The 24,718-nt window shown below is 39.8% G+C and overlaps 2 protein-coding genes across 11 annotated transcripts in view; one reads left to right on the plus strand and one right to left on the minus strand.

Annotated features, from left to right (window-relative positions):
- Nucleotides 1–730: 730 nt before the first annotated feature.
- Nucleotides 731–24,678, plus strand: vrk2 (VRK serine/threonine kinase 2). 9 transcript variants are annotated; one of them, XM_056395891.1, is made up of 14 exons: nt 731–886; nt 1,438–1,606; nt 2,058–2,113; nt 3,987–4,056; nt 4,762–4,849; nt 5,917–6,019; nt 6,194–6,286; nt 6,554–6,686; nt 15,145–15,265; nt 17,564–17,622; nt 20,075–20,253; nt 22,567–22,710; nt 23,505–23,687; nt 23,982–24,678. In XM_056395891.1, exons 2-14 carry the CDS (start codon nt 1,477–1,479, stop codon nt 24,375–24,377), a joined length of 1,755 nt encoding a protein of 584 aa, XP_056251866.1. In that variant the 5' UTR covers nt 731–886; nt 1,438–1,476; the 3' UTR covers nt 24,378–24,678. The 9 variants fall into 9 exon arrangements, with proteins under 9 accessions (XP_056251866.1, XP_056251874.1, XP_056251865.1 ...); XM_056395899.1 differs by having other exon boundaries at nt 732–900; nt 23,505–23,702; nt 23,982–24,122; XM_056395890.1 differs by having other exon boundaries at nt 734–900.
- fancl (FA complementation group L) overlaps nt 24,358–24,718 on the minus strand; it is a 31,778-nt gene continuing 31,417 nt past the window's right edge. The window contains exon 14 of one of the 2 annotated variants that reach the window (XM_056395900.1): nt 24,358–24,492. In XM_056395900.1, coding sequence (XP_056251875.1) covers nt 24,457–24,492 — 36 coding nt within the window. In that variant the 3' untranslated portion in view covers nt 24,358–24,456. The remainder of the gene's footprint in view (nt 24,493–24,718) is intronic. The other variant, XR_008829603.1, reaches the window with a different exon arrangement.

Genomic DNA, 24,718 nt, shown 5'->3' on the forward strand with positions numbered 1-24,718 from the left:
AAAATGTTTCACAGACTCTTCTTGTGAAGGGGTAAACTTGCATCATATTGAAAACGAAGGGCACAGCCTTGCTATGAACTGTATTTATTGTATTCAGAAAATAACGTGACACTGATTTGGTAAGATGATATGTAAATGGATTCATACGATATGTTTGAATGATTTTTTATAATTGGTTGATATCTATTTAAAATTTAATTTATTTCATTGTAATAGGTTAAATGAGTGCAACTTCTTTTCAGAGCTGCCTTTATGCTTTATAAAGATGGCATCTCTTCTCATACACTGTGACAACTTAAAAAAGACAATATACTGTATATATGAAAATAATGTTTTATTTATTTATTTAATTGTGTATATACATTTAATAGTTAGGGATACATCAACATAAGCAAAAAATACAGAAGTTTAAAAACACATATGAAAACATTAATCTTATTCGGACGTATAATCATCTAAACAGTGCTTACTAGGTGGGGTTAATGCTGCTTATTCATAGATTATCTAGTCTGTAAAATAAGAGTGTTCTACCACTCAAGACTTTCTGTCTAATCTGGGGATAACGTCCTAAAACGATAAATTACACAAACAGCATGTTGATTTGTCAGTATGGGTGCTTATTACTGCAAACGGTCGCCTCTCCCTTCTCTCTATTGGCCATTGGTTATTAAGAAACTTTTTCTTGCAGCCCATTGGCTGTCCGGTGTAGCGGGAGGGACGACTTCCAGGAAGTGATTGGATTTTGTTTCTCTTTCATACCGAGCCATGGAGGAACTGGTTGTAGAACAAGTAAACATTTCAGGAAGACATTTACTTTAAAGTATTTATTCCGACAGCTTACCGACACGTTTCTGCTCAGAAAGCCCAACTGACGACTCCCTCGGAGGTCGGTTTGAGTGTGTGAGTTATATTTAAATGCTTATTACTAGCAAAGTGAGCTGCCGGTTAGGTGCTACTTGACGTTAGTTTTGAAAAAATATTTAGCCCAACCGTTAATTGTTGTATGCCAGGTAACGTTATTGTGTTCAACGGTTTTCAGTTGATTTAACCGTTGCAGTCAACAGTCGTCAACTGTCGTTCTTTTCCGACTTGTTGAAATATCAGCATTTAAGATTACAACAGTGTTATGGGTTTGAACTCACTAAAAAGCAATAGTGTCTTTCAAAATGCTCAGGAACCAGACTGTAATTCCTTAAATTAACTACCAGCTCAAGCTTCAGTAGGTACTGTTAGTTTGCTAACAGGAAGTATTAAGCCAGAATTTCCATGATGCCAAAGTGTAAATTAAGTTTATGGACATTGTTCTTTAACTTGTATAATGGGGAACTGACAGTATAATGGCACATGGAAGCCAGGCCAGATTTCATAGTGTTGTTTCACTTTTGTTTTCATAGTTTGTATCATAATAATTATCTCCTTTCAATTTTATCTCCGAAGTTCATATCGAAGATTTTTTCTGAAACTTGTTCAGTTTCCATGGCACCACCAAGAAAGAACGCCTTACCGAAAGAGCTCCCAGAAGGATTCATACTGACAGACACTGAGAAAAAGAATTGGAGGCTGGGGAGAAAGATTGGTGAAGGTGGCTTTGGACTGATCTATCTTGGTACTGTAATGAGCACACTGTGTCTGATGACACACCTACACAATGCACGCACCCGCTACATCCACACTCTGTCACATAAGTATGTATATGCAGATTTGTAGAATAACTCCTTTTCTGCCAGATACTTACATTGTTTCAAGGGAGACATTCCTCTGATTGATCTCTTTTTCTCTTGGTTGTGAAAGCTGTTTGAACAAATCAGATTGCTACAAGAATTCCAATACATGTCATGTGCTCTGAAAGACTTCTCTACTCCGCTAAAGTGTGAGGACCCTTGTTTTCCAATCAGCTACACAGCACAGCATTTTGTAAAATTCCCCTGGTCTTGGATAAGTTTTGAAAATCCCAAGGATTTGATCCGATGCAAGAGTTTAGACTTAACATAATGTATCATAACATTTTAGTCCTCATTATGTCTGATCTTTCCTCACTGTCTCCTGTTGTCTTCAAGCCTCCCGGGATGTGGACAGACGTGTTGCAGAAGACGCTGATTTTGTTATAAAGCTGGTGAGTACGTTTGTGCAGAACAAAGACAGCCTATCCATCTTTAGGGACACCTTAATGCTTTTTGACATTATAGTATATACTTCAAGACGCCCTTACTGGAAGAAGAAAAGAGACATTGCCATAACTTCATCAAACATCATGTGATTTAGTTTGGAGCCATTGTGAGAAAGCATATGAGAAAGTTGCAACAAATGATGGCCAAAAATAATATTTGACTGTCTAGCAAAATTAAACTTTAGTCAGTTTGATGATTTTTCCAACAACTTGCACATGCACTGCTGTTTAGGGGTAGTAGAGTATCCTGAGGTGGCACACATGCATTGCAAAGTTACTTGCTGCTGTTCCACTTCCAATTCCCATTAACTGGTTTGGGATAGCCTTCAGTATGTGAAGCTTTCATGCAAATTGGAAAATGGTTGCTGAGTGAATAGAGTAAGACTGCAGATGCAGGTTTTAGTTCAGATTTTGAACTGTATTCAATATCAAACTGGTAAATTGACATACCCCTTCTTGTTTAAGGGCCTGAACTAGAGAAGGCACTGGCAGAACTGTCAGGACAGCATCTCCTCCGTTTATCGTAGTAACTAAGGTCACAAAAACAGCGTGCAGACCACAGTCCACATCTCTTTGTTCTTTGATTGTTTACTTGTAAACAATAATCGTTTTTGCTTTAAACAATGTCACAAAGATGCTTTCAAAATGGACTATAAATTTCAGCTGAATTCAACCAAAAACCAAAGTGTAAAAATGACATATTTTAGTTTTACAAAGGCTGTAGCCGTTTCTCAGTACAGACTTTGCCAAATTTGCACTCCTGTATTTGGGAGTTTGAACTAGATAATTTCAACTCAGAAGTCCAGATTCCAGAGGAGGGGAGGACTATTCGCAATTGGAACAGCCGTGTTCTTCTTAAAATCAGCAGCTCAGCTCTGCATTGGTGATTACACTTCAAAACAACTGTGCCTGACTGCACTGTGACCGAATACACTGAAACAAAAGGTCCACAAGCAGACTTTTTCAGGGAAAAAATGGAAATGGGCAGAATGAGAATATATTCGGGTATTTAGACTGTACTTGTGGATAAATGCTGTACAGTTAAATGTAGACTTTGAATTATAACAGTGTTTGGGCTGTGAATGCTGACGTTTCACAAGTCCTTAAGAACACATGTACAGAGAAGAACGTTGAAGGAGCAGGAGTATCCACTACCTCACGGTGACTTAGATTTTAGGAAATTACTGGCTTCAGCCGGGAAATATTCGGAAATATGATTATGTAAAACCACAAATGATAGCTTTTACCCTTTTTTTTTTTATATTACTCATTTTGTAAGAATCAAAGAAAAAAGTAAAAGGTGTTAATAATGAGATTTAAAGGTTTTAAAACTTTGGACTGAGACAGGCCAGCTGTCTCCCCCTGTTCCCACCCTTTAGCCTAGATGAAGTGGCTGCTTCCTGTAGCTCTACATTTTATTTTTAGCTTTACATTACATTTAAGAGACCAACATGAGAGTAGTTACCCCTGTAGTATTAACACCCTTGGTTGTAGGGTGGAATAAACAAGGGAATGAGAGAAGACAGATTTTACTTATTGAAATGGAAATTCTCTTTGTTTGGATGCTGTGTTCCATCCAGGTATTTTTGAGATTGCTCTTTCGGTAGAGAGGAAGAAAGAGCAGGAAGAGAGCTATAAAAAGGAACCGCATGCAAAGGCAGTTTTTATTTGGGCGAGAGGAATAAGCATCATTCCTGGGTTGGGTGGGACACTAACCTTTATCACAACTCTACTTTGTGATTTAGTCACAGACAATTAGCCTAGTGTAGCTTTTACCAGTAATAATGAAATAGTTAATACCGTTTGCTTGTATGTGCAGGAATACCAGGAGAATGGTCCCCTGTTCTCGGAGCTCAAGTTCTACCAAAGGGCAGCCAAACCAGAGAACAGTGAGTAACACCACCTGTCCAGCGTCCCAGCAGCTCGCTGGAGCACGAGTGTGTTTGACTGATGAAGTGGTCGCAGACAGAGGCTTTGCTGCGTGCCGCACAGTAATTAATAATAAGCCAAAGCAAACATGCACCTCAGTGGTAGTTAGCCCCCCTCTCCATGCTTGTCTGGGCTCTCCAGTGCCTTCTTTTGGAGAGGAGCAAGAGAGAGGAAGCCACTCACACGTAATGATGCCCGGGCCTCCGCTGAGCCCCTGACCACCTGCCAGCCTGGTTGAGTGCCAGTCAGGCCAGTCGCCATCAAGCCCTGAGCCAGACCCACTGCTTTGTCTGGGGCCTCTGTGTGTATGTGTGTTTGCAGTTGTGTGTTTGTACTCTCAACACTGTAAGATTGATATTTGCATGCATGCATTATTACACTTACAAGGACAAATCTGAATTCTGGACAAAACATTTGCTTTTCATAGAGTTTGGAGGCTTTTGTTCAGACTCCTCTGTGAGAAAGAGAGCAGTTGGACTGGGGTTCAGGTCAGGGTTAGGAAATCATAAGAATCTGAAATTGTTGGAATAAGTACTAGCAAGTTTTCCTAGCTGCCAACCTCCACAGATTCATTAGTACAGCTAGGTGGTCCAAAGCACCAGGAGTGTAAAAATAGTAATTTGTTTCCGCACATTACATATTTATTCCTCTTCTAATATTTCCAGGACAAAAATGGCTGACAAGAAAGAAACTGGACTTCCTGGGCATCCCGACCTACTGGGGATCAGGACTCGCTGAATGTAATGGCCTCAGGTATTGACAAAGGCGGCATGTGGTGGACAACATGTTATTAGATGGTTAGATGATGACTGTGTAACATGTCTGAGTATAAAATCATCATCAGTATTTTCTGTGCATATCACAGTATTGCTGTAGGTTTGCCTAAATATAACCAGCCTTTTATAATATGTTGCACCGTAAGATGACAGAACTGTTCAAATGAAGGATATTATTCTGACCATAGCATTTTATTTCTAAATTGTTTTATCACAGATGAGAGAAATAAGAGCTACTTCACACAGTGTAAAGTATTTGGAAGGTAAAGTAAATTACCTGCCGGGCTTTTATAACACGGCAAAGCTGTCTGTGTTTTACACTTGACCTAGTGGGCATCAGTATTTATGTTTGTTGTGTTGTACATTAGGTAAATTCTGGGTACTGTGGTGAACTGTATCCATCTTGCAACTGAAAAAAATGTTCTGAGTTGTTTGCTTGTGTTCTCCTTCAGAGTGGATTTATCTGCTTTAACGTTTAAAGGCAGTTGCCTTCCAGCCACAGCTGAGCCAAAGAGCAAACTTTCAAGGCTACTTTTCAGTGGCTTGTCTTTGAGTGTTTCTTTTGACAGAATTTAAACCAAAGACCTTTCTTATCCATTGACTCATTCAGTTTCACATGAACTATGTCTTTGCCTTGAAAGGAAGACTTCAGAATGTGTTGAAATGCCAGTGTTAACTTCCAGTATAAAGTATATTTTTAGACATGAAATGTGTTTCCCCTTTTCAATTTTTCGTCATGGACATTTTTCCACATTCTGTTGATAGGAGATATTTTCCCAATTGTCTTAGTTAATGCTAAACTCTTATAACTTTTGTTAAACCTTTGTTTCATTACCCAAGACTTGGTAAATAAACCATCAGCATATTAAAGTCACCATAATATTTATTACAAGGTTGTTTAAAATCTGCAATTTTTGGTTGCAAGGTGTCTGATTCAGATTTTCTAATTTGGTTTATTTGGTTTTTTTAGTACTCCCAGGCTAAAAACCCCAAGGCATATCAGGAATAAGGTTTTGACTGCTGGCCTTTCCCTCTCCCACTCAGTTATCGTTTTATGGTCATGGACCGACTGGGCAGTGACCTTCAGAAAGTCTGGAAGAAAGGTCATCCGAAAAAGACCACTGTGCTCCAGCTTGGTCAAGAACTGGTCAGATCATAATCATGGAATTCTTTTTATGACTTGATTATCGTATAAAAAGGCTGGGTGCAGCTCTCGCAGTTCAGATAGAAAAATTCAAAGTCAAAAGCTACTTTAACAGATAATGACCTCTGTTATTCTTATTTTTGTGTCTACATGCTCTGTCATTGGCTGCTGTGCCAGGTGGATGTACTGGAGTATATTCATGAGAACGAATATGTCCATGCAGACATTAAAGCTGCCAACCTCATGCAGGGACACAGAGACCCTAAAAAGGTTGGTCCACTGTAAATCTCCACTAACTATCATGCATGTGCACATTAGTGAGGATTGTTCTATTGTACAAACTGTACACTTTATGTAGCACAGTTGAGGGCTATGCGTCTGTGTGCAAATTATTTTGATAATGCAAATGGTCAGTTATTAGCTATCTGCTTTAATGAAGATTACACCTCTAAAAAGAAAGGATAGATTTGTTTTTTGTTTTTTATTGGTTGAATGGCTTTGTATTTAGTGATGTGTGTGCACTCTGTTATGTTCTAGGTCTACCTAGTAGACTACGGGCTGTCCTACAGATACTGTCCTGATGGAGTCCACAAAGAATACAAGGAAGACCCTAAGAAGGGCCACAATGGAACCATCGAGTACACCAGCCTTGATGCCCACAAAGGACTTAGTAAGTCTTTCATTTTATAAAAAGATAAACTCTAGAGGAAAAAGCCCTGACTGTGTGCAGTCTAGTTGATCAACAGATGTGCTGTAGCGGTCACAATGTGCAGCAAGCTTCGTAGGCTGTTGAATGAATTCTCCCCACACTGGAGCAGCGGATGCATAACTGCTTCTCTGTGGTAAAATACACTGTCCTCTTACAGATATGTCCAGTGGAAAATACCACCCAGTACAAGTTGTTACTGTGGTTACCTTTACATTTAATTTCACCCTAAACGACAATGCCTGCTGGGTCAGGTCCTGCTTTCCTCCTGGCTGTGAGGTGGGTCAGTATACAGGCTGACAATTGATGAAATGTTTTAAGTTATAGTTGGGGTTATTTGACATGGGGTTGTGTGAAGTACTTACCTATAGTCAGTGTATTACCTGCAGTAGACACAAATACTGGCACAGAAGCTGGGCGATATGCTGCCATGGACGGGGTCAGCAGAAAATACATTTTTTTTTTACGATACAAATTTTTAAAAAATGGCCACTGAAAAAGGCCAATATCAGTTGAAGTGTAAGTTATATTTTGAAAATTTTCACAACTTTATCTTACCGTCAAACAGCCCTTTCCTTTGGGACTACACTCTCTCAACTGTTGAACTTCCGTATTCCTACACACAAGTCTTTTTGACTGAACAGCTGATCTGCGGTGTAATAAAGTGCATGGCATAGGTGACCTTGTGTGCAGAATAAAGTGGGCAACTTTTAAGTGGCTAAAACATGTTCTTTCTGCCGATCCTGTCCACAGCGGTACTCTCACCTTCTGTTCTGGTACTTGTGCCTACTTCTCCAAACTGACAACGTGTCTATCCTAATATAGCGCAGGTAAACCACTGACTGTGTAAAACTGCCTTACATAACCCCATGTGAAATAACCCAAACTATCCCTTTAAGCATATTGGCAACTTTCATGAGTATTTCAGAGTATTTCAAGTGTTACCAAGACAAGCACCTGCAGCTAAAGTCAGATACTGTTGAATGTGTTTCAGTAAAGCAGGACTCAAGATGAGCAAGACATGAAAAGATGTGACATTCTTTTTCTTTATACAGACAATAAGTTTGAGCTGAACATTATATCCTTATGATATCTATCTAGGTGTGAACATAGGCAATATTAATATTGCAAAAGGCAACGATATGGACAATATTACATTTCTCACACTCACTTCACCCCCCTGTCATGGCCACCCTGCATGCACAGGTAAAGCCAGCCCCTTGAGCAGTGCTGGGGAGTAACAGAATACATGTATGCTCACTGACGAAGTGAGCACAATGTCCTGAAGTAAACCTTCACATTTTTGTGAGTGATCGCACTGTACAACAAGACTTATAGTGAATTGATTTGAACTGCAATTTTCTCATCCTCCCACAACCATCTGACAATGTAACAACGTTTGGCTGCTTACCAAAATGTTTGTTCCGTTGCATGTCTGTAAACAACTCACCTGTGGCCACTAGTCAGCTGACTGAGTTACTGCAGTCAGTCAATTCTCTCTCTCTCTCTCTCTCACTTCTCTTGTATAATTTTATTTTCTGACATTAACATTTTTCTGACTTCACTCTGTTTGAGCTCAGCATCTGTGAAAGACGTAATTCTTGGCTGTTTGACAGATTTTCTCTTGTTTTCACTCGTCATGAATTTATTTCCTCTGTGGCAGCCAAACATGTTCAACTCTCACTACAGACTGGTTTGAAATACTCACTAGTGTAGCAACATTAAGGCTGCAAACAACTCAAAATGCAACTCTGTTTTCAGACAGTTGATACAGTAGAAGAAAACAACTTCAAGGTCAATTAAATAGCTTTCAACCATATAACTTGATCTTCATTAGCATAATGTGCTTGCCAGTTTGTAATTCATATTATTGAGGTTAAAATTTCAATTTTTTTAGCACTTTAAGGAATTCTTGTCCATCTTGACTTAGAAGTTGAGCATCATGAATCAGTCTTGACCTTTGAAACAGCAGTTAACTTAAACTTGGGTTATTCTAAGTTAATCAGTTCCTTTTATTATTGTTATTAATGATTTTTTTCTCACATGCAAAAGTTTTAACATTGACATTTTGTTTATAAAGGAATCATAGTAAGAACATATTATGTAAACAACAGTGAATATTAAGAATCAGCAGTTTCAAACACGAGCAGCTCATTGATTAAAAAACAGAACAACCAACCAAGACAAAGGAGAGATTCCTCGAGGGAGAGTTAGTGTGATTTACCTGCAGTACGTGCCAAAAAAGGGGAGGCTTGGATTTTGTAATTTTTGTCTCAAAACAATACACACAAGCCATATTTAAGTTGAAAGAGTCACTGGTCACTGTAAACATTCCTCCTCTCCCCAGTGACTATGAAACGATTGCTTTACAGTGTGACCACCCTGGAAGATATGGGGGGCAAAATCCATAGCGCTTGCTCTGTGCAATAATGCATTCTAAGGTTCAGCTAAAACAAATCTGAAACTTCAGCAGTCTGTGTTAACCCAGTAGAGCGTTTAACTTCCAAAATTTGTATTTTTTATCTACAAATTTCCTCTTTTGTGTTTCCTTGGTGAGCCCTGGTTGATGCATTAGTGGAACAAAACACTGGCACCAAACATACACACAACTAACAGTGCAAAGGTACCCCCTTGATTTCGACTGCTGATGTTACTACTTAGTGTGGGAGGAATGACAGGTATTCACAGTCGCTAGCATTTTGTTATTTTCACAGCATTTATATTAACCCTTCTCTAAGCTTTGTCCTTTGGGTTTGCCGTCTTTGTTTGTCAATACATGTAAAATGGCCTCTCCGCCCTGCCACCCTCCACCTTCCTCAGCTGATATTGGGAACACATTAACTGGCAAATTGCCTACATGCTCTCTCTCTTCATTGACCATCGATTCTCCATCTGCAGCCCCTGCTGAATTCCCCAGCACCGTCCTGTCTCTATTTAACAATTCCCTAATTAGCTGAAGTCATAACCTGCATCATGTATTCATCTCCCATTAATTAAGGGCTTTGGTGTTTGGTTAGAGCGCAGCCCTCGCCACAGGTTACCTCTGTGAGCACCATGCCAACCCCTAAACCCCCCCCCCCCCCCCCCCCCGACACTGTACATCAGCATGGCTCACACTGCCTAATCGCCATGGCAGTGTTTCCTGTCAACGTAATCAATAAATAAAAGAAGAGAGGAAAATGTTCTGTCAGCAATTATCAAATGGAACTCATGTTAATTTTAATATGATTTTGAAAGTGGGAGGGAGGGAGCAGCAGAAAATGGTGATATGTATTTCTACATGAAGCAGCATAATGTAAATGTTGTAAGTGTGCATCCATCTTTCCACCAAGTGCTCTCACTGGAAACACGAGTTTGCTGGAAGCCTGACAGAGATGATGATAATCATTGTTTTAAACATAAGTTTATTGTACTAGTTCCCCAAAGAACCGAACAAACCTCCAGCAATGAAGAAAACATTAAAATATACAGTATATCTCTCTGGATGTTGTGTTAAAGTATTTTCTACTGTGGTGTGGAGATAATGACCGAGGACCAGACCCTTGTCTGCCCCTCTCTGACCTCATGGCACCAGTACCCACAAAGATGTTGACAGGTTGCCATGGTGAGGTTTGGCAAACACAGCTCGCGAGTGGCAGGTCTTTGAACACAGAGCTAAACGGTGTAATTATCGCCATTCGGTGGGCGTTCATCGGACAGAAGACCATCTCCCAAAGACAAGACTGTGAAGCAAAAGGGTTAAGAGTGTGACACTGCAGCACGCTTTAGGGAATCTGAATAACAATAGGAGGTAATTAACAACATCGTTGCTGCCTCACCTCCTTGTCTAAAGCATGTAGAGAATCCGTGTGTATTTATGTGGGTGTTTTGTATTTATGTACTGTGCATGTGTGTTTCAAGCATGTCCAGGATTCCTTTGAGAGCTGTTTAAGTGTATGTGTTTGCACATGCATATCTCTTCACTGTTCTCTGCCATTACTTATATGAGGGCAAAACATGTTAAATACAGAAGAGCAGGCACACAAAACACTAATATGAGTTGTGATAATGTGCCTAGAGCATGCACGGAGGGCAGCAATGCTTAATATACTTGTTGATCTTTTAATTGTTAATCTATTAGGGCGCTCAGGGAGTTGCTGTACTTTTCCAATGTCCGTATCATATGTATTTTTTATCTTTATTGTCCTTCAACAGGCTCTCAGTAGCAATGGAGTACTGTAATTATTTACAACAATAGGAAGCCAAAGAGTAATGCTGACTTAATGCGAAGGCAAACAAACCTAACTTGTGTTGTCAGAGTTGTTGAGATGAAGTGTAACAGACAATGAGCGTTTCATATTTGAATTAAATTAAAGGTGTCAGTCAACACCAGTTTTACTGCTGAAATATCTGTGCTTTGCTCTCTCATCTCATCCAGATGTTCAGTCAAGTTTTATTTATTTACACCCTCTATGTGTCTTTTGAAATAATCACTGGACACGAGTCAGATTAGGCAATCATAACGTGCATTTAAGGTCAATTAATGAGCATTTTCAATTAGTGTATAAAAAAACCTAAGAGGAAGGAAGGAAATGTACAAAACTTTTTGCCCCCAATTCCTAATATTTGCATTACAGTTGTTGGGTGGGCCCAACAATGTTAAATTATTCTATATTTCACACAATTAGAACAAAGATTAGAGAAAAGCTCGAAACTGATTTTATTTTCTTCGTTCCACCTCTGCTAATCATCTCACAAATCCTCACACTTATCTTGTGGCTCACGAGGCCCCGACTGTATTTGAACTAAATTAAATTACTTGAATTGCTACAACAGTGAAATACTGCTTACACACTGATGCGTCAGTATTAACAATCTAAGCATTTACTATACATATTTAATATTGTATCAGTCACAGCGGCCATTTTTGAGAAGATGTAGTACTTTTCCGTCTGATAATTAAAATTGAAATGAGGATTTTGAATGCAGAACTTATACTTGTAATTGAGTACTTCTTCTTAAGTATAATACTTATAGTATTTTCCTTAAATACTTATTGAAGTACTTCTGAGTACTTAGTCCACCACTGAAATAAAATCAAACATAATTCTCTTTTTGCTTTGTGACCTTTAAAGTTCTGTGTTCAAACTTTTCCGGCTGGTTAGGACCTCTCTGTGTGGAGTTTGCATGTTCTCCCCGTTCCTCCCACAGTCCAAAGACTTGCAGGTTAGGTTGACTGGCAACTATAAATGGCATCGGTGTGAATGTGAGTTTGAATTGTTGTTTGTCTCTACATGTCAGCCCTGTGATAGACTGACAACCTGTCCAAAGTGTACACCGCCTCTTGCCCTATGTCAGCTGGGATTGGCTGAAGCTGCCAGCGACTCTCAAGGCGAAGCGGTATAGCTAATGGATAGATGGATCTCTACACTTGTGCACAGAAGAGTGGTCTGAGCTCTAATGATCTCATCATCATATTAGAGAGAGAGAAGACATCAGTTGTCTTCCACTTTGACACACTGCTCAGGATAAAACGTGTTATATTATGTCATCTGATTCTGGCATTAGACCTTAAACACAGAAAGTGTAAAGTCGCTAAAAACGTTAAACGTGGTTAAAAAAAAAAAAAAAAGGTAGGAACCTTTAGAAGGAGCACCAGACAGACATGCAATAGAGATAGATAGTAGACAGAGGTAACGGCAGCAAAGACCTTGATTTACCTGTGTCTGCCAAAATGAATGTAATGTATCAACTAAACCAGCATTTCTCAACCTCTCTTCACCTGTTGCATGTTAAGGTCCAAAAAAAATCTCTTGAAAATTACCCTCAAAGTTGCTGTAGGGTTTTATTAGCAAACATCACTCTTCTCAAGGCCCTTTATATACAGTGATTGTCAACATCCAGTCGTTAATTGGGCTGTTCCCTAAAAGTCCATGAGTCAAATCAGTGCATCACACGTGATGCACTGATTTGCATTTTGTGAGTCGATTGACCACCCTTTTTTTTTGTTGTGTTACTAAATGAAGGAGCAGCATTGTGGCTGGTTGTAAACTTTACAAACTGAGTCTTAAAATGACCAAACCACAACAAACGAACTGTGATGGAGCTAGAGACAGGTGACGGAGGGCAATATACACTGGACAACACCATGCAGGCCATCACGACTTGTTTCTGTTGGCTGTAGTAGGATTTCATAACTGAGCTCAAACCAAGACGAGTTTCTAGGTACAGCTTTAGTCAGTATGGTGTGGCGCCTCTGGAGAAAGCGGCTGAGAAAGATGAAGTGACCCTGCATGAGGGGAGTGAGTGATATATCACCCTAGCTGTAGATGAGGTGTAATTGTGAAAAGACATCAGAGTGTTTATAAAAATTAAAACTATAGATAAGAAAAAGCATGAGCAAAGCATGCATGTTCACATGTAATCAGATTACCACCCTCACACTCCATGTAATCTGGTCCTGTGTGCCATTGACCACGCTTCCTCTTTAGACAAGACGGTTGGCTGGGGAGGATCAATGCTGGCTGTGGCTCAGGGAGGAGATTTCTCCCCTCTGATGGAGCCAGTCAATAGGTAATTTCTCCGGAGACGTGTGGCGGCCGTTACAGTATTGAGCTGCTAAAACTCCCCGGGCTCGACCCCTCTAGATGGACTTGGTTCCCATGTATTGATAGATCTCACACACTAATGTAGCCCCATGCAATCACACACACACACTCACAGTAAGACACAACATACTCTTGACTTGTTGTTAAGGAAGTCTTAATTCACTGGAAATCACACAGGTATCGTACATACAATTTTTCATGTCTTCAAATACTTTCCCCAATATCAAATTCTGTTGTTCTACCTGTCCCCCTGATCAAATGAACAGTGACAACTGGTGACACTAATCTTGGGTGCCCACCTTGAAACTTTGGTAATTGTATAGATCTTCTGTGATGCTGGGGTAAAGATGGGTGTGAAGCATCCATGGTTTAGAATTTGTAGCTTCTTTCCCACAGGAACATCCATTTTTGAAGTATTGTCTACTGTCATGGCTACACGTTTTTGCTCTATCAGAACCAGATTTTTACAAGGAACAAAGCTTAACAAAGTAAAGTCAAATCAGTTTTATTTCACACTACATCACAAATAAAACAAAATTTTACTAGGCGACTGTGGCTCAGGAGGTAGAACAGGTTGTTCACTAATCAGATGGTTGGTCGTTCGATCCCCGGCTCCTCCAGTGCGTTGAAGTGTCGTTGGCCAAGATACTGAACCTCAATTGCCTCTGATGGCTGTTCCATCAGTGTTTGAGTGTGTGTATGAAGAAAGCGCTGTACTAATGTATGTGAATGGGTGAATGTGGCTTGAAGTGTAAAGCACTTTGAGTGCTATATAAGTGCAGTCCATTTACCATTTACTTAATACCTTTTTATTAAATTCCTTCAAAGTCGTCACTACATACATTATGAAACTAGACAGACATGGATATAAACTGGAACCTGACTAGTGGAGGCTTACAACTGCGAGGTGGTAATTTTAGTTTCAAATATGTGGCAGTCTTCCTCAACACCTGTAGACAGACTTGGATGTGTAAAAAAAGGTGGAGTTCAATGGTTCTAGGGTTAGCAATGCTTTTCAATCAATTGTCGATTGTTCCACCTCTATGGTCCAGACTGGAATGTCTCGAACATACAGAACAGACATTCAGACATTCACTTCCTCTAGCGCCACCATGAGGTTAACATTTCTGGATCAGATTGCAGAAATTTGGTGCAGACATTCATGTCTCTCTCAGGATAAGAGCTTTAATGATAAGAGCTTGTATAGCCATCATCAGGTCAAAATTTCATCTGCAATATTGTGTTTGTGTTTTATGCTAATTATGGTGTGAACATGAAAACCATTGTACCTGCTAAACATTAGCATGTTACATTGTCATTGTGAGCATGCTACAATACCAACCACTACTACCTTTATGTTGAGTTTACTACAGCTGATAAAGATCAGAAGTAAACCTTGTATTTCAAATTTAATTTATCTTATCATTTGATTTTTTGTTAATATACATATGGGACTTGTTCTGACTCACACACACAGTGTGTTCCTATGACAGGTGATACAGTGTAAGAGGTGAATTAGCACCTGTGCTGCAGAATTTTAGATTTATTCTTCTTTGTGAATCTTGCATCAGCTCTATCTTGATGATTCTGCAAATGGTACCTGTTTCCAACCTTGACTGTTCTTCTAAAAGAAAATCTAATATCTAATGTTAAAAATGCTAAAAAGGACTCTTTGTGATCACAATAATCCAACTACTGATTTTTGCACTTTTTATTTTTTTTTTACCAACAAATGTAAAAGCTTTCACAAACTGAAACTTGAAATTGAATTATGGATAATTTAATATTTGTTTTATTGTAATTTTTGACCACCTCAAATTTCTGTCTCACTCTAGACCCATCTAGACGCAGTGACCTCCAGATTTTGGGTTTTTGTCTTCTTCACTGGTTGTGTCGGTCTCTGCCTTGGGACGGTGTTCTCAGGAACCCAGCTCAGGTCCAGGAGGCCAAGACCAGGTAGGTAATCCCTTGTACTGTTTCTGCAGCAGAGATGTAACAACCTGTGATGAAACATCTAGGCAGGTGCCCTTGGAATAGAGGTTATAGACAACTAAAAGCCAGTATACAAACAGTACAGCAGAGCATTTCAAATGAAAGCAGGAAACACCTGAAACTTATCTAAACACCTTGAAGAGAGGCGTCCTGGTCTGTAGACAGAATTGAGGCTGAATGAGTTTCAGTTGTTAACTTTATATTAACATCATGTCGTCAACATCTTCATGTCCTGAAATGTTACTGTTGCTGTTTGTGAACTGCGAAAGCCACACACAATGTTGACAAAGGCAAACTAGTTTGTTTATGCTAACTGTCATGTTCTATATACAAAATGTTGTGTTTCTCCCTCTGGTGGGCATTTTGAGCTCCAGCTTCAAGGCTATTGGTTAAGTTTGTCATGTGATGCAGCCAGGTCAGCCAGTTTTTTCCTCTTCTCTTCGGAAAGTGCTAGTTTTGCCATGAGGTCTGCTTTGAGTTTTCAATGTTGAATGTTGTATGTTGAAGCTGTGTCCATCCTTTGGAGTTTATTGCTTGTGAGTATCATTTGTTCATGTAAGAATCACATTCTACAACATTGTGTTTATGTATTTTAAGCTCTGTGTTACACTCAGCTAAAAAGTTCTGTTTAATCTGCTGCTTACTGCTGCTACTCATTTGTTAGCTTCTTTATATTGCTGAGTCATGCTAATCTGTATCAAAGTGTAACATACCATATTTCCGTTTATTTCAGTTTTACAAGTTGTAAATTGAAGAGCTGCAGACAACAGTAAAGAATATAAACTTTACTCCACCTTTGGGATTTCTTTAAGTCTTGTTCGCTACCTGTCGATTTGTGTACAGACACACACTGAGGGCAGGATACTAACATAGCGAGTCTTCACATATTAGCGGGCTACCGTCATTACAGTTCCATCTGTCTAAGAACACTGACTTTTTAAATATTGAATTTAATTTTTGCACACTCCCTATATGGAGGTGTGTGCATGTGCATGATATAGAAATGATAGAGCTTTTGCTATAGATATACCTTTAAGATCCATCAACAAAGTAAGGAAAAGTTCTCCATTTCATATAATACTAGTCTAATCTGACCATCAAAGTAATGGATACAGGGTATCATATGCAGCCACTCTATTATCCAGGATAGGCCAATCTGTAAGCAATGGGACATGCACTGACTTTCACTGTTGCACCAGCGATCTCCTGCCGAGCATATTAGCCATCTGTCTGTCAGAGTGGACGGATCCCCTAGCATGAGTAATGACGGGCAGTAGGGAACATCCTGGTCAGCAATTAGCTGAATTAAATATGTATACTTCATGACCCTTTTGTTAACTGGAGAAAATGAATCTGTTTTCTGTGTAATTGAATCATTTTTGAAGATTGATTTTAACATAGTGTGGGTGTGCACATGGTGCCAGTATTACTGTTTACAGATGAGCTTCTACCTGCAATTTTCTGAAAGACTTTATATCTAGATCACTATTGGAGTCATCCAAGACCAGTAGTTTGTTGTCCAAGCAAGGTCATATATCAGCAAGTTTCTCCTCATTTGATGAGTTTGACAGTTTAATCTGAGCTAAGGCAGTTTTCTGTTCAGCCACCATCTGCTTCAGTATCTGATGAATACTTCGGAGGTGAGACCGTCTGCATCGGAGTTGCCATTGTTATTTCCATCGGCATGTTCCATACTTCTTGTCTTGTTTTTGTTCATTGTTATATATTTTTAAGGATGCACATTTTGGTAGACCATGATTGTCAAATATTTTTAGGTGATTAATAATTAATGGCAATGAGAAGTTCATGTTTGTGGCTAGTGGTAGCCACTTGCAAGGTTTTTATATTTCTCTGTTATCTTCCTAGATACTTGCTGTATGTCTCAGGTTTTCCTCCAGTCTAAATACATTTTATAATGTCATGAAATATAAAATATATAAATATAAAATGAAATCCACAGCTGGATATCATATCCAATATATATACAATCTAATATAGTTATGCAATAAAACACTTTGTGAAGCATATTATTTTAAATGTTAGACTGAATTGCATTGCAGTGCTTGCTGTGTAAGCTGTGAAATAGTACTTTGCTCTGTATATTTTGTATGAACATCCTGTAGGACAGTTTGCCTGGGCTTGGATTCAGCTTGTTCTCCTGCTGTGTTGTTCTAACTCTACTATCCACCTCTGAGTTCCATCGCTCGTAATGCTGATGTTCCCACTTCCTCACTGTCGTACCTTCCTTTACTCCTCCCTCAGACTGATGGAGAATCTGCCAGACTCAGTCCAGCAGCTGTCAGTGAGCACAGCCAGCACAGGTAAGCCAGGGCCGCAGGGCATCTTCTAATTCAGACTAATTCAGGTTGTGGGCTGACAAGCACAGAGCATATGGGTAATGCTGTTGTACAGCAATATTCCTGTATGCATAAGCAAGATGGTTTTTCATTCATAAGAAAACATGTAAAGCATGAAAAATGATCAGATGTGTCCTTGAGAATTATGTTCAGTTTCTTACTTGTCTCATTGTCTCACAACAACTGGCAACTGAAATTAAGAAAATGGACAAAGTTCAATTGCTCCAAAGTGTAGAGAGTTTTTGATAACAAACTAAGTCACAGGCGGTTTGTAGAAAGTTACACTGTGGCCACAACTTCTGCTGTGTGAATGGATGAAATGACTCTGGACTTTTGTTTTGAAATCACATGGAGCTGGGATGATTTTTTCACTGTTTGGTCCTTTAACAAAAGCAGGAAATGCGTCTTCAACACATCACATTTCAGTTCTCAGGGCAGAGTAGTAAAGTGGCAGTCTGCTCTTTTTGGAGTGTTAGTGCACTTTACTGATTCTACCTGAGATTAAATGCTGTTGTTCTGTCCTGCCAAACAAAATGAGGCAGTGAACTCAGGGTTAAAAGTTTTCCTGGAATCTTAAAATGATGACTTATTGGGAATCTGTCAATATTTCTTAGACTTCTCACCATAAAATAATTCAGATTTTAAAATCATAACTGCAAATAATTGATCAGGATATCGCATTTATTCTGACTTTCTGTTTTTTCTCTGTTTTTATATTCATTAGATTATTTTTTAGTACTTCCTCTATCCTATCTATTTGGTCGAAAAAAACACAATGCTTCACATAAAGAATAATTTCATGCGCTGTTTTTCAGTTGTACTTCTGAGTGGTTTTACAGGAGCAATGACCAGAGGTGGACAAAGTACACTGCTCCATTACCTGACTCAAAGTATAGATCCTCTGGTCAAATATGACTCCAATACAAGTGAAATTTGTTTAGTTTTTTTTTTTTTTTTTTAAATTTGAGTTAAAGTACTGGAGTACTTGAATTAAAAGTACTGAAGTATTCAAAAGTACATTTTTTATGTCAACACATTGTTGTATTGTTCCACATTTACAGAACCTAATGATGATCTTTATCTAACATCTCCATGGTTAGGACACTGACAGGTTCACACATGACTGACAGTGGCGGAGCTGGCTGTGATTGGTTTTTCTCCTGTAATGACTACAGTGTATGGTCTATCACATTTTTCAAAATAAAATAAAAATTAATTCACTGACTAAACAATGCTTCAAAGTAAGAGTTCTTCATAGAAATATAGTGGAGTCAAAAGTACAATATTTGTCTTTTAAATCGACTAGTACTCAAGTAAATGTACTCCATTACTGTGCACCTTTGCATATTGCCATCTTCATAGGGTTGTCCTGAGGTTATTACTGCATGTAATGGCAGGGAAACAAAATCAACTGATCATATGGAGCCATTTCAGCTTGTCACTTCTGTCATTTCATTGTACTTGTTAGGGTGGTGATGATGTTTAGCAGAAAGGTATCTTTGTTTCAGTACATACTATATTCTTCATTGTGTGAACACATGGCTGTGCACAGATTCCCACAGGTTGTTTTTTTTCAATGTCAGATTTTGGTAAAAATTCCATGGATTTCAATCACTTGTACTTGAGCCTGTTTTATCCAAGTAACCTAACCATGCCTGATGTGAAGAGAGCCTTTAAAATGCGCAGTCTGTGGAGATGATGATAATGACAATGATATTGGTCTGGACTACAACAGATCCTCATTGTGTCCAAGGTCACAGAAACAAAACTTTTCACCCAGAATGAATCTCTCTGTCTTCCAGTCAGCTGAGGCTCCAGTTAAACAGCCGTCCCACTGACATGCCTTTCAAAGTCTGTCGTGTGTTATCTCCTCTTTATGAGTAGAGGTCACACCTGTGAGAGGGCTCAGTGTGTGTGATGTATGGCTGGGACCAGCTGCTTGCTGTCCGCCACAGATAAGAGCCAGTTTATGCATCAACTAAGTGTGTGTGTGTGTGTGTGTGTGTGTGTGTGTGTGTTTGTATGTGTCATATACGTACGTCGTCAGTGTGTGATGTATGGAGGCTGACTGTGTACGCCACTTCCACACATAGATCCATGGCTGTGCACATGTCTAGTCTGCTCTCTGTGGGGAGATACATTTCCAGGCTGATACACATCTGGTCTGTGACACCTTCAGGTTCATCTTGAATTTGCTTCTGCATGTCTCAACACTTCCAGAGACGATTTCATACCTAGTGCCTCACAGCTAGTAAAACCAAACTATAATGCTTGTGCAATGAATCACAAATTATACCAAAGGGTTTGACTGATCCGGATTTATCCAGAATCTTCTACAAGATATTTGAGTTGAAATATTTGAACGTGCTGTAAATCTTTGACATGCTGTTTGACTACTCTCTGTACCTGTCCGTAGACGAGGTGGCTGCGTTCCTCCTTTATGTGAAAACTTTGGGCTACCAAGAGAAGCCAGACTACAAGCATCTCAAAAAGCTGTTGGCCTGTAGTGGCAGGGGAGGACTTGACCTCTCCGCGCCTCAAGGATCTGCAGCAGAGTCATCCACCAGGGCGGCAGATCTTCACACCAGGGAAAAGGTGAGGGGGGCTGAGACCTTGTGTCTAAACTTGTAACTGAATGAGTGTATGGTGTGAGATCCTGTCAGTCTAACAGTGGCAGTACATAATGTATATGTATTGAAACATGAGATTGTGTCAGTAACTACTTAAATTATTCTGTGATTGATGCCAACAAAAGGTTTTTGCACCTGACAGAAATGTAACAGATACAGCTTCCTGTGTTTTCCAGAAAAGATCAAAGATTGGTTAAAAATAAACCCAAGTGTATTTCCCTGGTTAGTACAGTTCACTTGGTGAGCTCAAAACAACTGGACTAAGACAAATGGGCCTTTTCAAAATACTATGGTCGATATGATCAATGTCCATCAGACAACTGTATGTTGGGCTATTAGAAGAGCGTCCTTCACTCTCTAGTGCTGCTGTAGGTGTTATATGCACCTACCAACCCAGGAAGAAGCAGCAAAGAAATCAGGAATATATTGACAGTACTCATGATCCTCTATTGCTGCAAACAACTCTATAAGTTGTCTTATTTCTTTATCAGTAAAATAAATAAAAAAAAAATTCAAATCACAGAGTCGGACGTAGCCGCAGAAGTCCTTTGCCAATAGTGCAGCCATCTCCACAGCACCCCATCAATTAGGCCTTAATGGTAGAGTGGCTAGATGGAAGACATTTTGAGTGAAAGATGTATGACATCTTTCTTTTTTAACAGTGGCTGAGATTTTTAGTCATTTGCAACTTGATAACGTCAGCTCTTGTCAATTCAACTGGAATTGAAGTGAGGAATCACGTCAAATTAGAACATTCTGCACTGTGTGTACGGCAGCCCCAACAACAGCAGGTTGTAAAATGAAGACATGGCTGTGATGCTCATGTGGCAGTATGTATATGTATAGTGTTTTTCTGACCTGCGGAAAACACTGAATGCTCACTTGTCATTTGGGTGTGGGTTCAAATAGAGAAAGAGACGTCACACCGTCACGACAACGTGCAGGAGTTTTGAAGAGGCATGTGAACCTTCCAACAGACGCCTCCTTGTAATGGACTACTTCGTATCGTAAACTCATCTTCCAGTGATTCTGCTGCACTGGTGCAAAGACGACAGTTAGTGCCTGACAAGCAGGTATAAAGTTCTGATTTGTCAGGAATAACCAGCTGTTAAAACAAATAAAACATAGTTTTGCTGTTGTCTCGTGAAGTCCCTGCTCAGATAAGAGGTGAAGCAGCTGACTGCGTGCTGGTCAACTGAAGTATTCCTTCAGGGTTTTTAAAATGCAACTGTCACTGATACAATGAGTTTTACTAACATTTCTATATCCTGTGGAAATGTTACTCTGAGTATGGTGCACATACAGTAGACTGTAAAGTAACATCACAGTTATGACAGATTCAGTATGGAAGTGCGAGTGTGTAATGCATATAGTCTTTTATAGGGACAGTGTGTTTTACGGTGTGTGTGTGCTTGTGCTACAGAAAGTTAATAGTAGCACTGAATAGTTTGAGCCATTTGATCCCGGCTGTTTGTTTAAAACATAAAACAATGTTTTTGCATGCAGAGAACATTCAACAACTTCAATGTCGGTTACAAATAGTTCTGTTTCCTTCATTGAGTCTCTTAACCTGAGAGTGTGGAAACGTGACAGCAGTGAAGCGGGAGGGTTAACCTCCTCCTGATCCCCCCCCATCCCTCACTGACAATGTCACCCAGAGGTGTCCAGGTCTAAAGCTGGAGGAGAAGCGCGATTCTCCTCAAATTCACCAGAATCACTTCTTGACCCCTCGGGCCCACGGAGCGCCCTCTCAATGGCCCAATTTGAAGAAGTTGATGACACACACTTTACGCAGCACAGGATGTCTCCAATTATGCTCCTGATTTCCTCTCCTCTCCTTGTGTCATTTAATTTCCATGCTAAAGTGCTGGCCAGTTTGATCCCTAGTTAAACAGAAGTGGCCATTTACAGGCGGTTTAGTGAGGAGAGTAAATGTCAGCCGAGATAAAGGCCATTCAACGGGCATGTTCACTGAATCATTTGCCACTAGTGTCGTATAAATAAATTATTTTATATCTGATAATGGCTATGAGGAGTCAAAGTTTTATTTAAGAGAATCTGCTCTAAGATTGTTTTTTTTTTTTTTTTTAACATCATGAAAATAGCTGGGAAAGTTCTCTCTATTTTTTTAATTTTTTTATTTTTTATTTTTTTTTTATAGAAGATATTTCATGACGGGGTTTAAAGACCCTGGTAACAAAGTAGGGGCGTATAGAACAGATAGGGGTGTTTTCTTAAACTGGTTCCAGCAATAAATAATCTCACATGTATTTATCAGCAGAAAGCAGGACGAGCCAGAGGAGCCCCCAAAGCCAAGCCTACAGCCACAGTGATGGATGAAGAAGTTCAGGAGGGAGCCAAGTCTAAACCAGTGCCCGCTCAATACATTAGAGCCCCACCCCTCACTAAACCTCAGGCGCAGGTAAGATCTGAAACAACCCATAATAAAGTTCAGTGTATGTGTGTTCAGACTATTTTACAACAAAATACACTCAGAGGCCATTTTATTAGTGTAGACCTTTCTACCTGATGAAGTCCTCTGAACAGTCCCAACTCTTCAGGGTTTGTACACTTCCTGGAGATCCTGCTCCATGTCCACACAATAGCACTTGCTGCAGATTTGTCACCTGCACTTTCCACATCCCAAAGATGATCTGAGATCTGGTGGACTGTGGAGGTCACTGGAGTTCACTGAACTCACTGTCATGTCGGTGGATCAGTTTGTGGTGACATGTCTTACCGTACTGCCAGTAGTAGCCATTAGAAGACGGGCAGACTGTGATCATAACTAGATGCTCAGTGGGGAGTCCTGGTGACTCACCTGATAGAGCACCTACCACTCAGGCTCAGTCCTTACTGCAGTGGCCTGGGTTTGAATCCAGCCAAACAGACCTCCCTCTGCTGCCCCTCATCCCCTCTCTCTCCCCCAAGTTTCCTGTCACTCACTGTCCACATCCCAATGAATAACTTCAAAAGAAGAGATGCATATGTTTTCACAATATGTTAGGATGCACCAGTGTGGAGACATGTTAAGGCTTATGGGACACGCTTGTTATATGAAAACACCAGTCATCACAATTTTCATTTCAGCCATTAAAGATATCAGGCCACAGTCAGGGTGTAAACACACGTTCATCATATAACTTCACTTACACTGAATAACATTGTTAAAAATATTCTGAAATCAACAGTAAACTTTTTTCTACTTGCTCACAGAAGGAAAAAGCTTTTCCTGCTCCCAGAAGATCACAGCGACCAAGACCTGATCCTGTACAGACTTATCAAGAAGATAGTGAAGATGATAGTGAAGATGAGGATGAAGATAAGACAAGACCCAGACCCATCCCTGAATGTTACCTCAGAGGCCCTCCGATAGCCCCCAGAACTCAGTCTAAACAGGTGTGAGGCAAACGTGTAAGAGCAGCCACGTTCTTTATTTATAACTGACATTTGAAAAAAATCAGTTTGAATGTTATTGATGAATGTAAAAAAACAAGTGTTTGATTGTAGTTAAGTCTTTGTAAATGTCTGAAACATTACGATTCCTGCTGTGACTCAAGTTCTGAAGAAGGTTGAAAAGAAACACTAAAGTGTTCAGTTGGAAATCAATCGTTCACAAGTTTATTTGTAGTTATTCACATGTTCACGTTATTGTCAGCTCTAAAACAGCAAACACTTGAATCTCTTTGATAGAAAACTAAATCCAAACAGACCTTCAGGAAAAGAGACGACCTCACTGTGACCTCAGCGAGGCAGGAACGAGGAACCCGCCTGCAAAGGAGGAAACACTCCGTCCCGGGGTGTGACGGTCAGAAGCATGATGATGAAAGGCTGATACACAACCACAGAGCAGGCTACAGCCACCAACAGTGGTGGGACAGAAACCTCCGTCATGAACACAGAGACAGCTCTGGGGATTGGGATAACTCTGTTCTCAAAGGTCCAGGACTGGAAGCTGGTCCCACACAGAGGACAGGACTGCTGCACTGGCTTGTCTTTGCAGGTGTCTTCCTTTCCCTGGGTGCCTGCGTTCTGGGCTTCTTGGAGTTTGACAAAGTGCATTTAAACCCTTTTAATCTAGAAAATTAAGTGTTTTTGAGCAGGTAAGCTTCTTCCTGAGCCATTCCCCATGGGCAAGATGGAGCTGATATGAACCCAGAGCCACTCCTCAGGACTTCTGGGCTGACATTTTCACTGTGATAGGCTGCAATTGAAAGAGAAGCCTCTGTTTATTCTTAATAATTATAATATGGTTAATAATTATGGTTACATGTATATGAAGGATTGCTTCAGAAAAAAATAAAATGCGCTGTCCTGTCTGGAGTGTGGGTGAACAACTGCCAAACACACTCCAAATCATGTGCACAAATAAACCTGGCTGTGACTTGGACTCAGTGATGATGCTGCATTCACAAACATCCAGTATTACA

Source organism: Seriola aureovittata, chromosome 14, assembly GCF_021018895.1.
Source record: "Seriola aureovittata isolate HTS-2021-v1 ecotype China chromosome 14, ASM2101889v1, whole genome shotgun sequence".
NCBI classification, from domain to species: domain Eukaryota; kingdom Metazoa; phylum Chordata; class Actinopteri; order Carangiformes; family Carangidae; genus Seriola; species Seriola aureovittata.

What these genes read in the sequence shown, in the direction of transcription:
- vrk2 (XM_056395891.1), top strand. Translation starts at nt 1,477, where the DNA reads ATGGCACCACCAAGAAAGAACGCCTTACCGAAAGAGCTCCCAGAAGGA. An exon ending in TCCAGCTTGGTCAAGAACTG is followed by an intron (nt 6,020 to 6,193) that starts GTCAGATCATAA and finishes CTGCTGTGCCAG; the next exon opens with GTGGATGTACTGGAGTATAT. An exon ending in AGTGAGCACAGCCAGCACAG is followed by an intron (nt 17,623 to 20,074) that starts GTAAGCCAGGGC and finishes ACCTGTCCGTAG; the next exon opens with ACGAGGTGGCTGCGTTCCTC.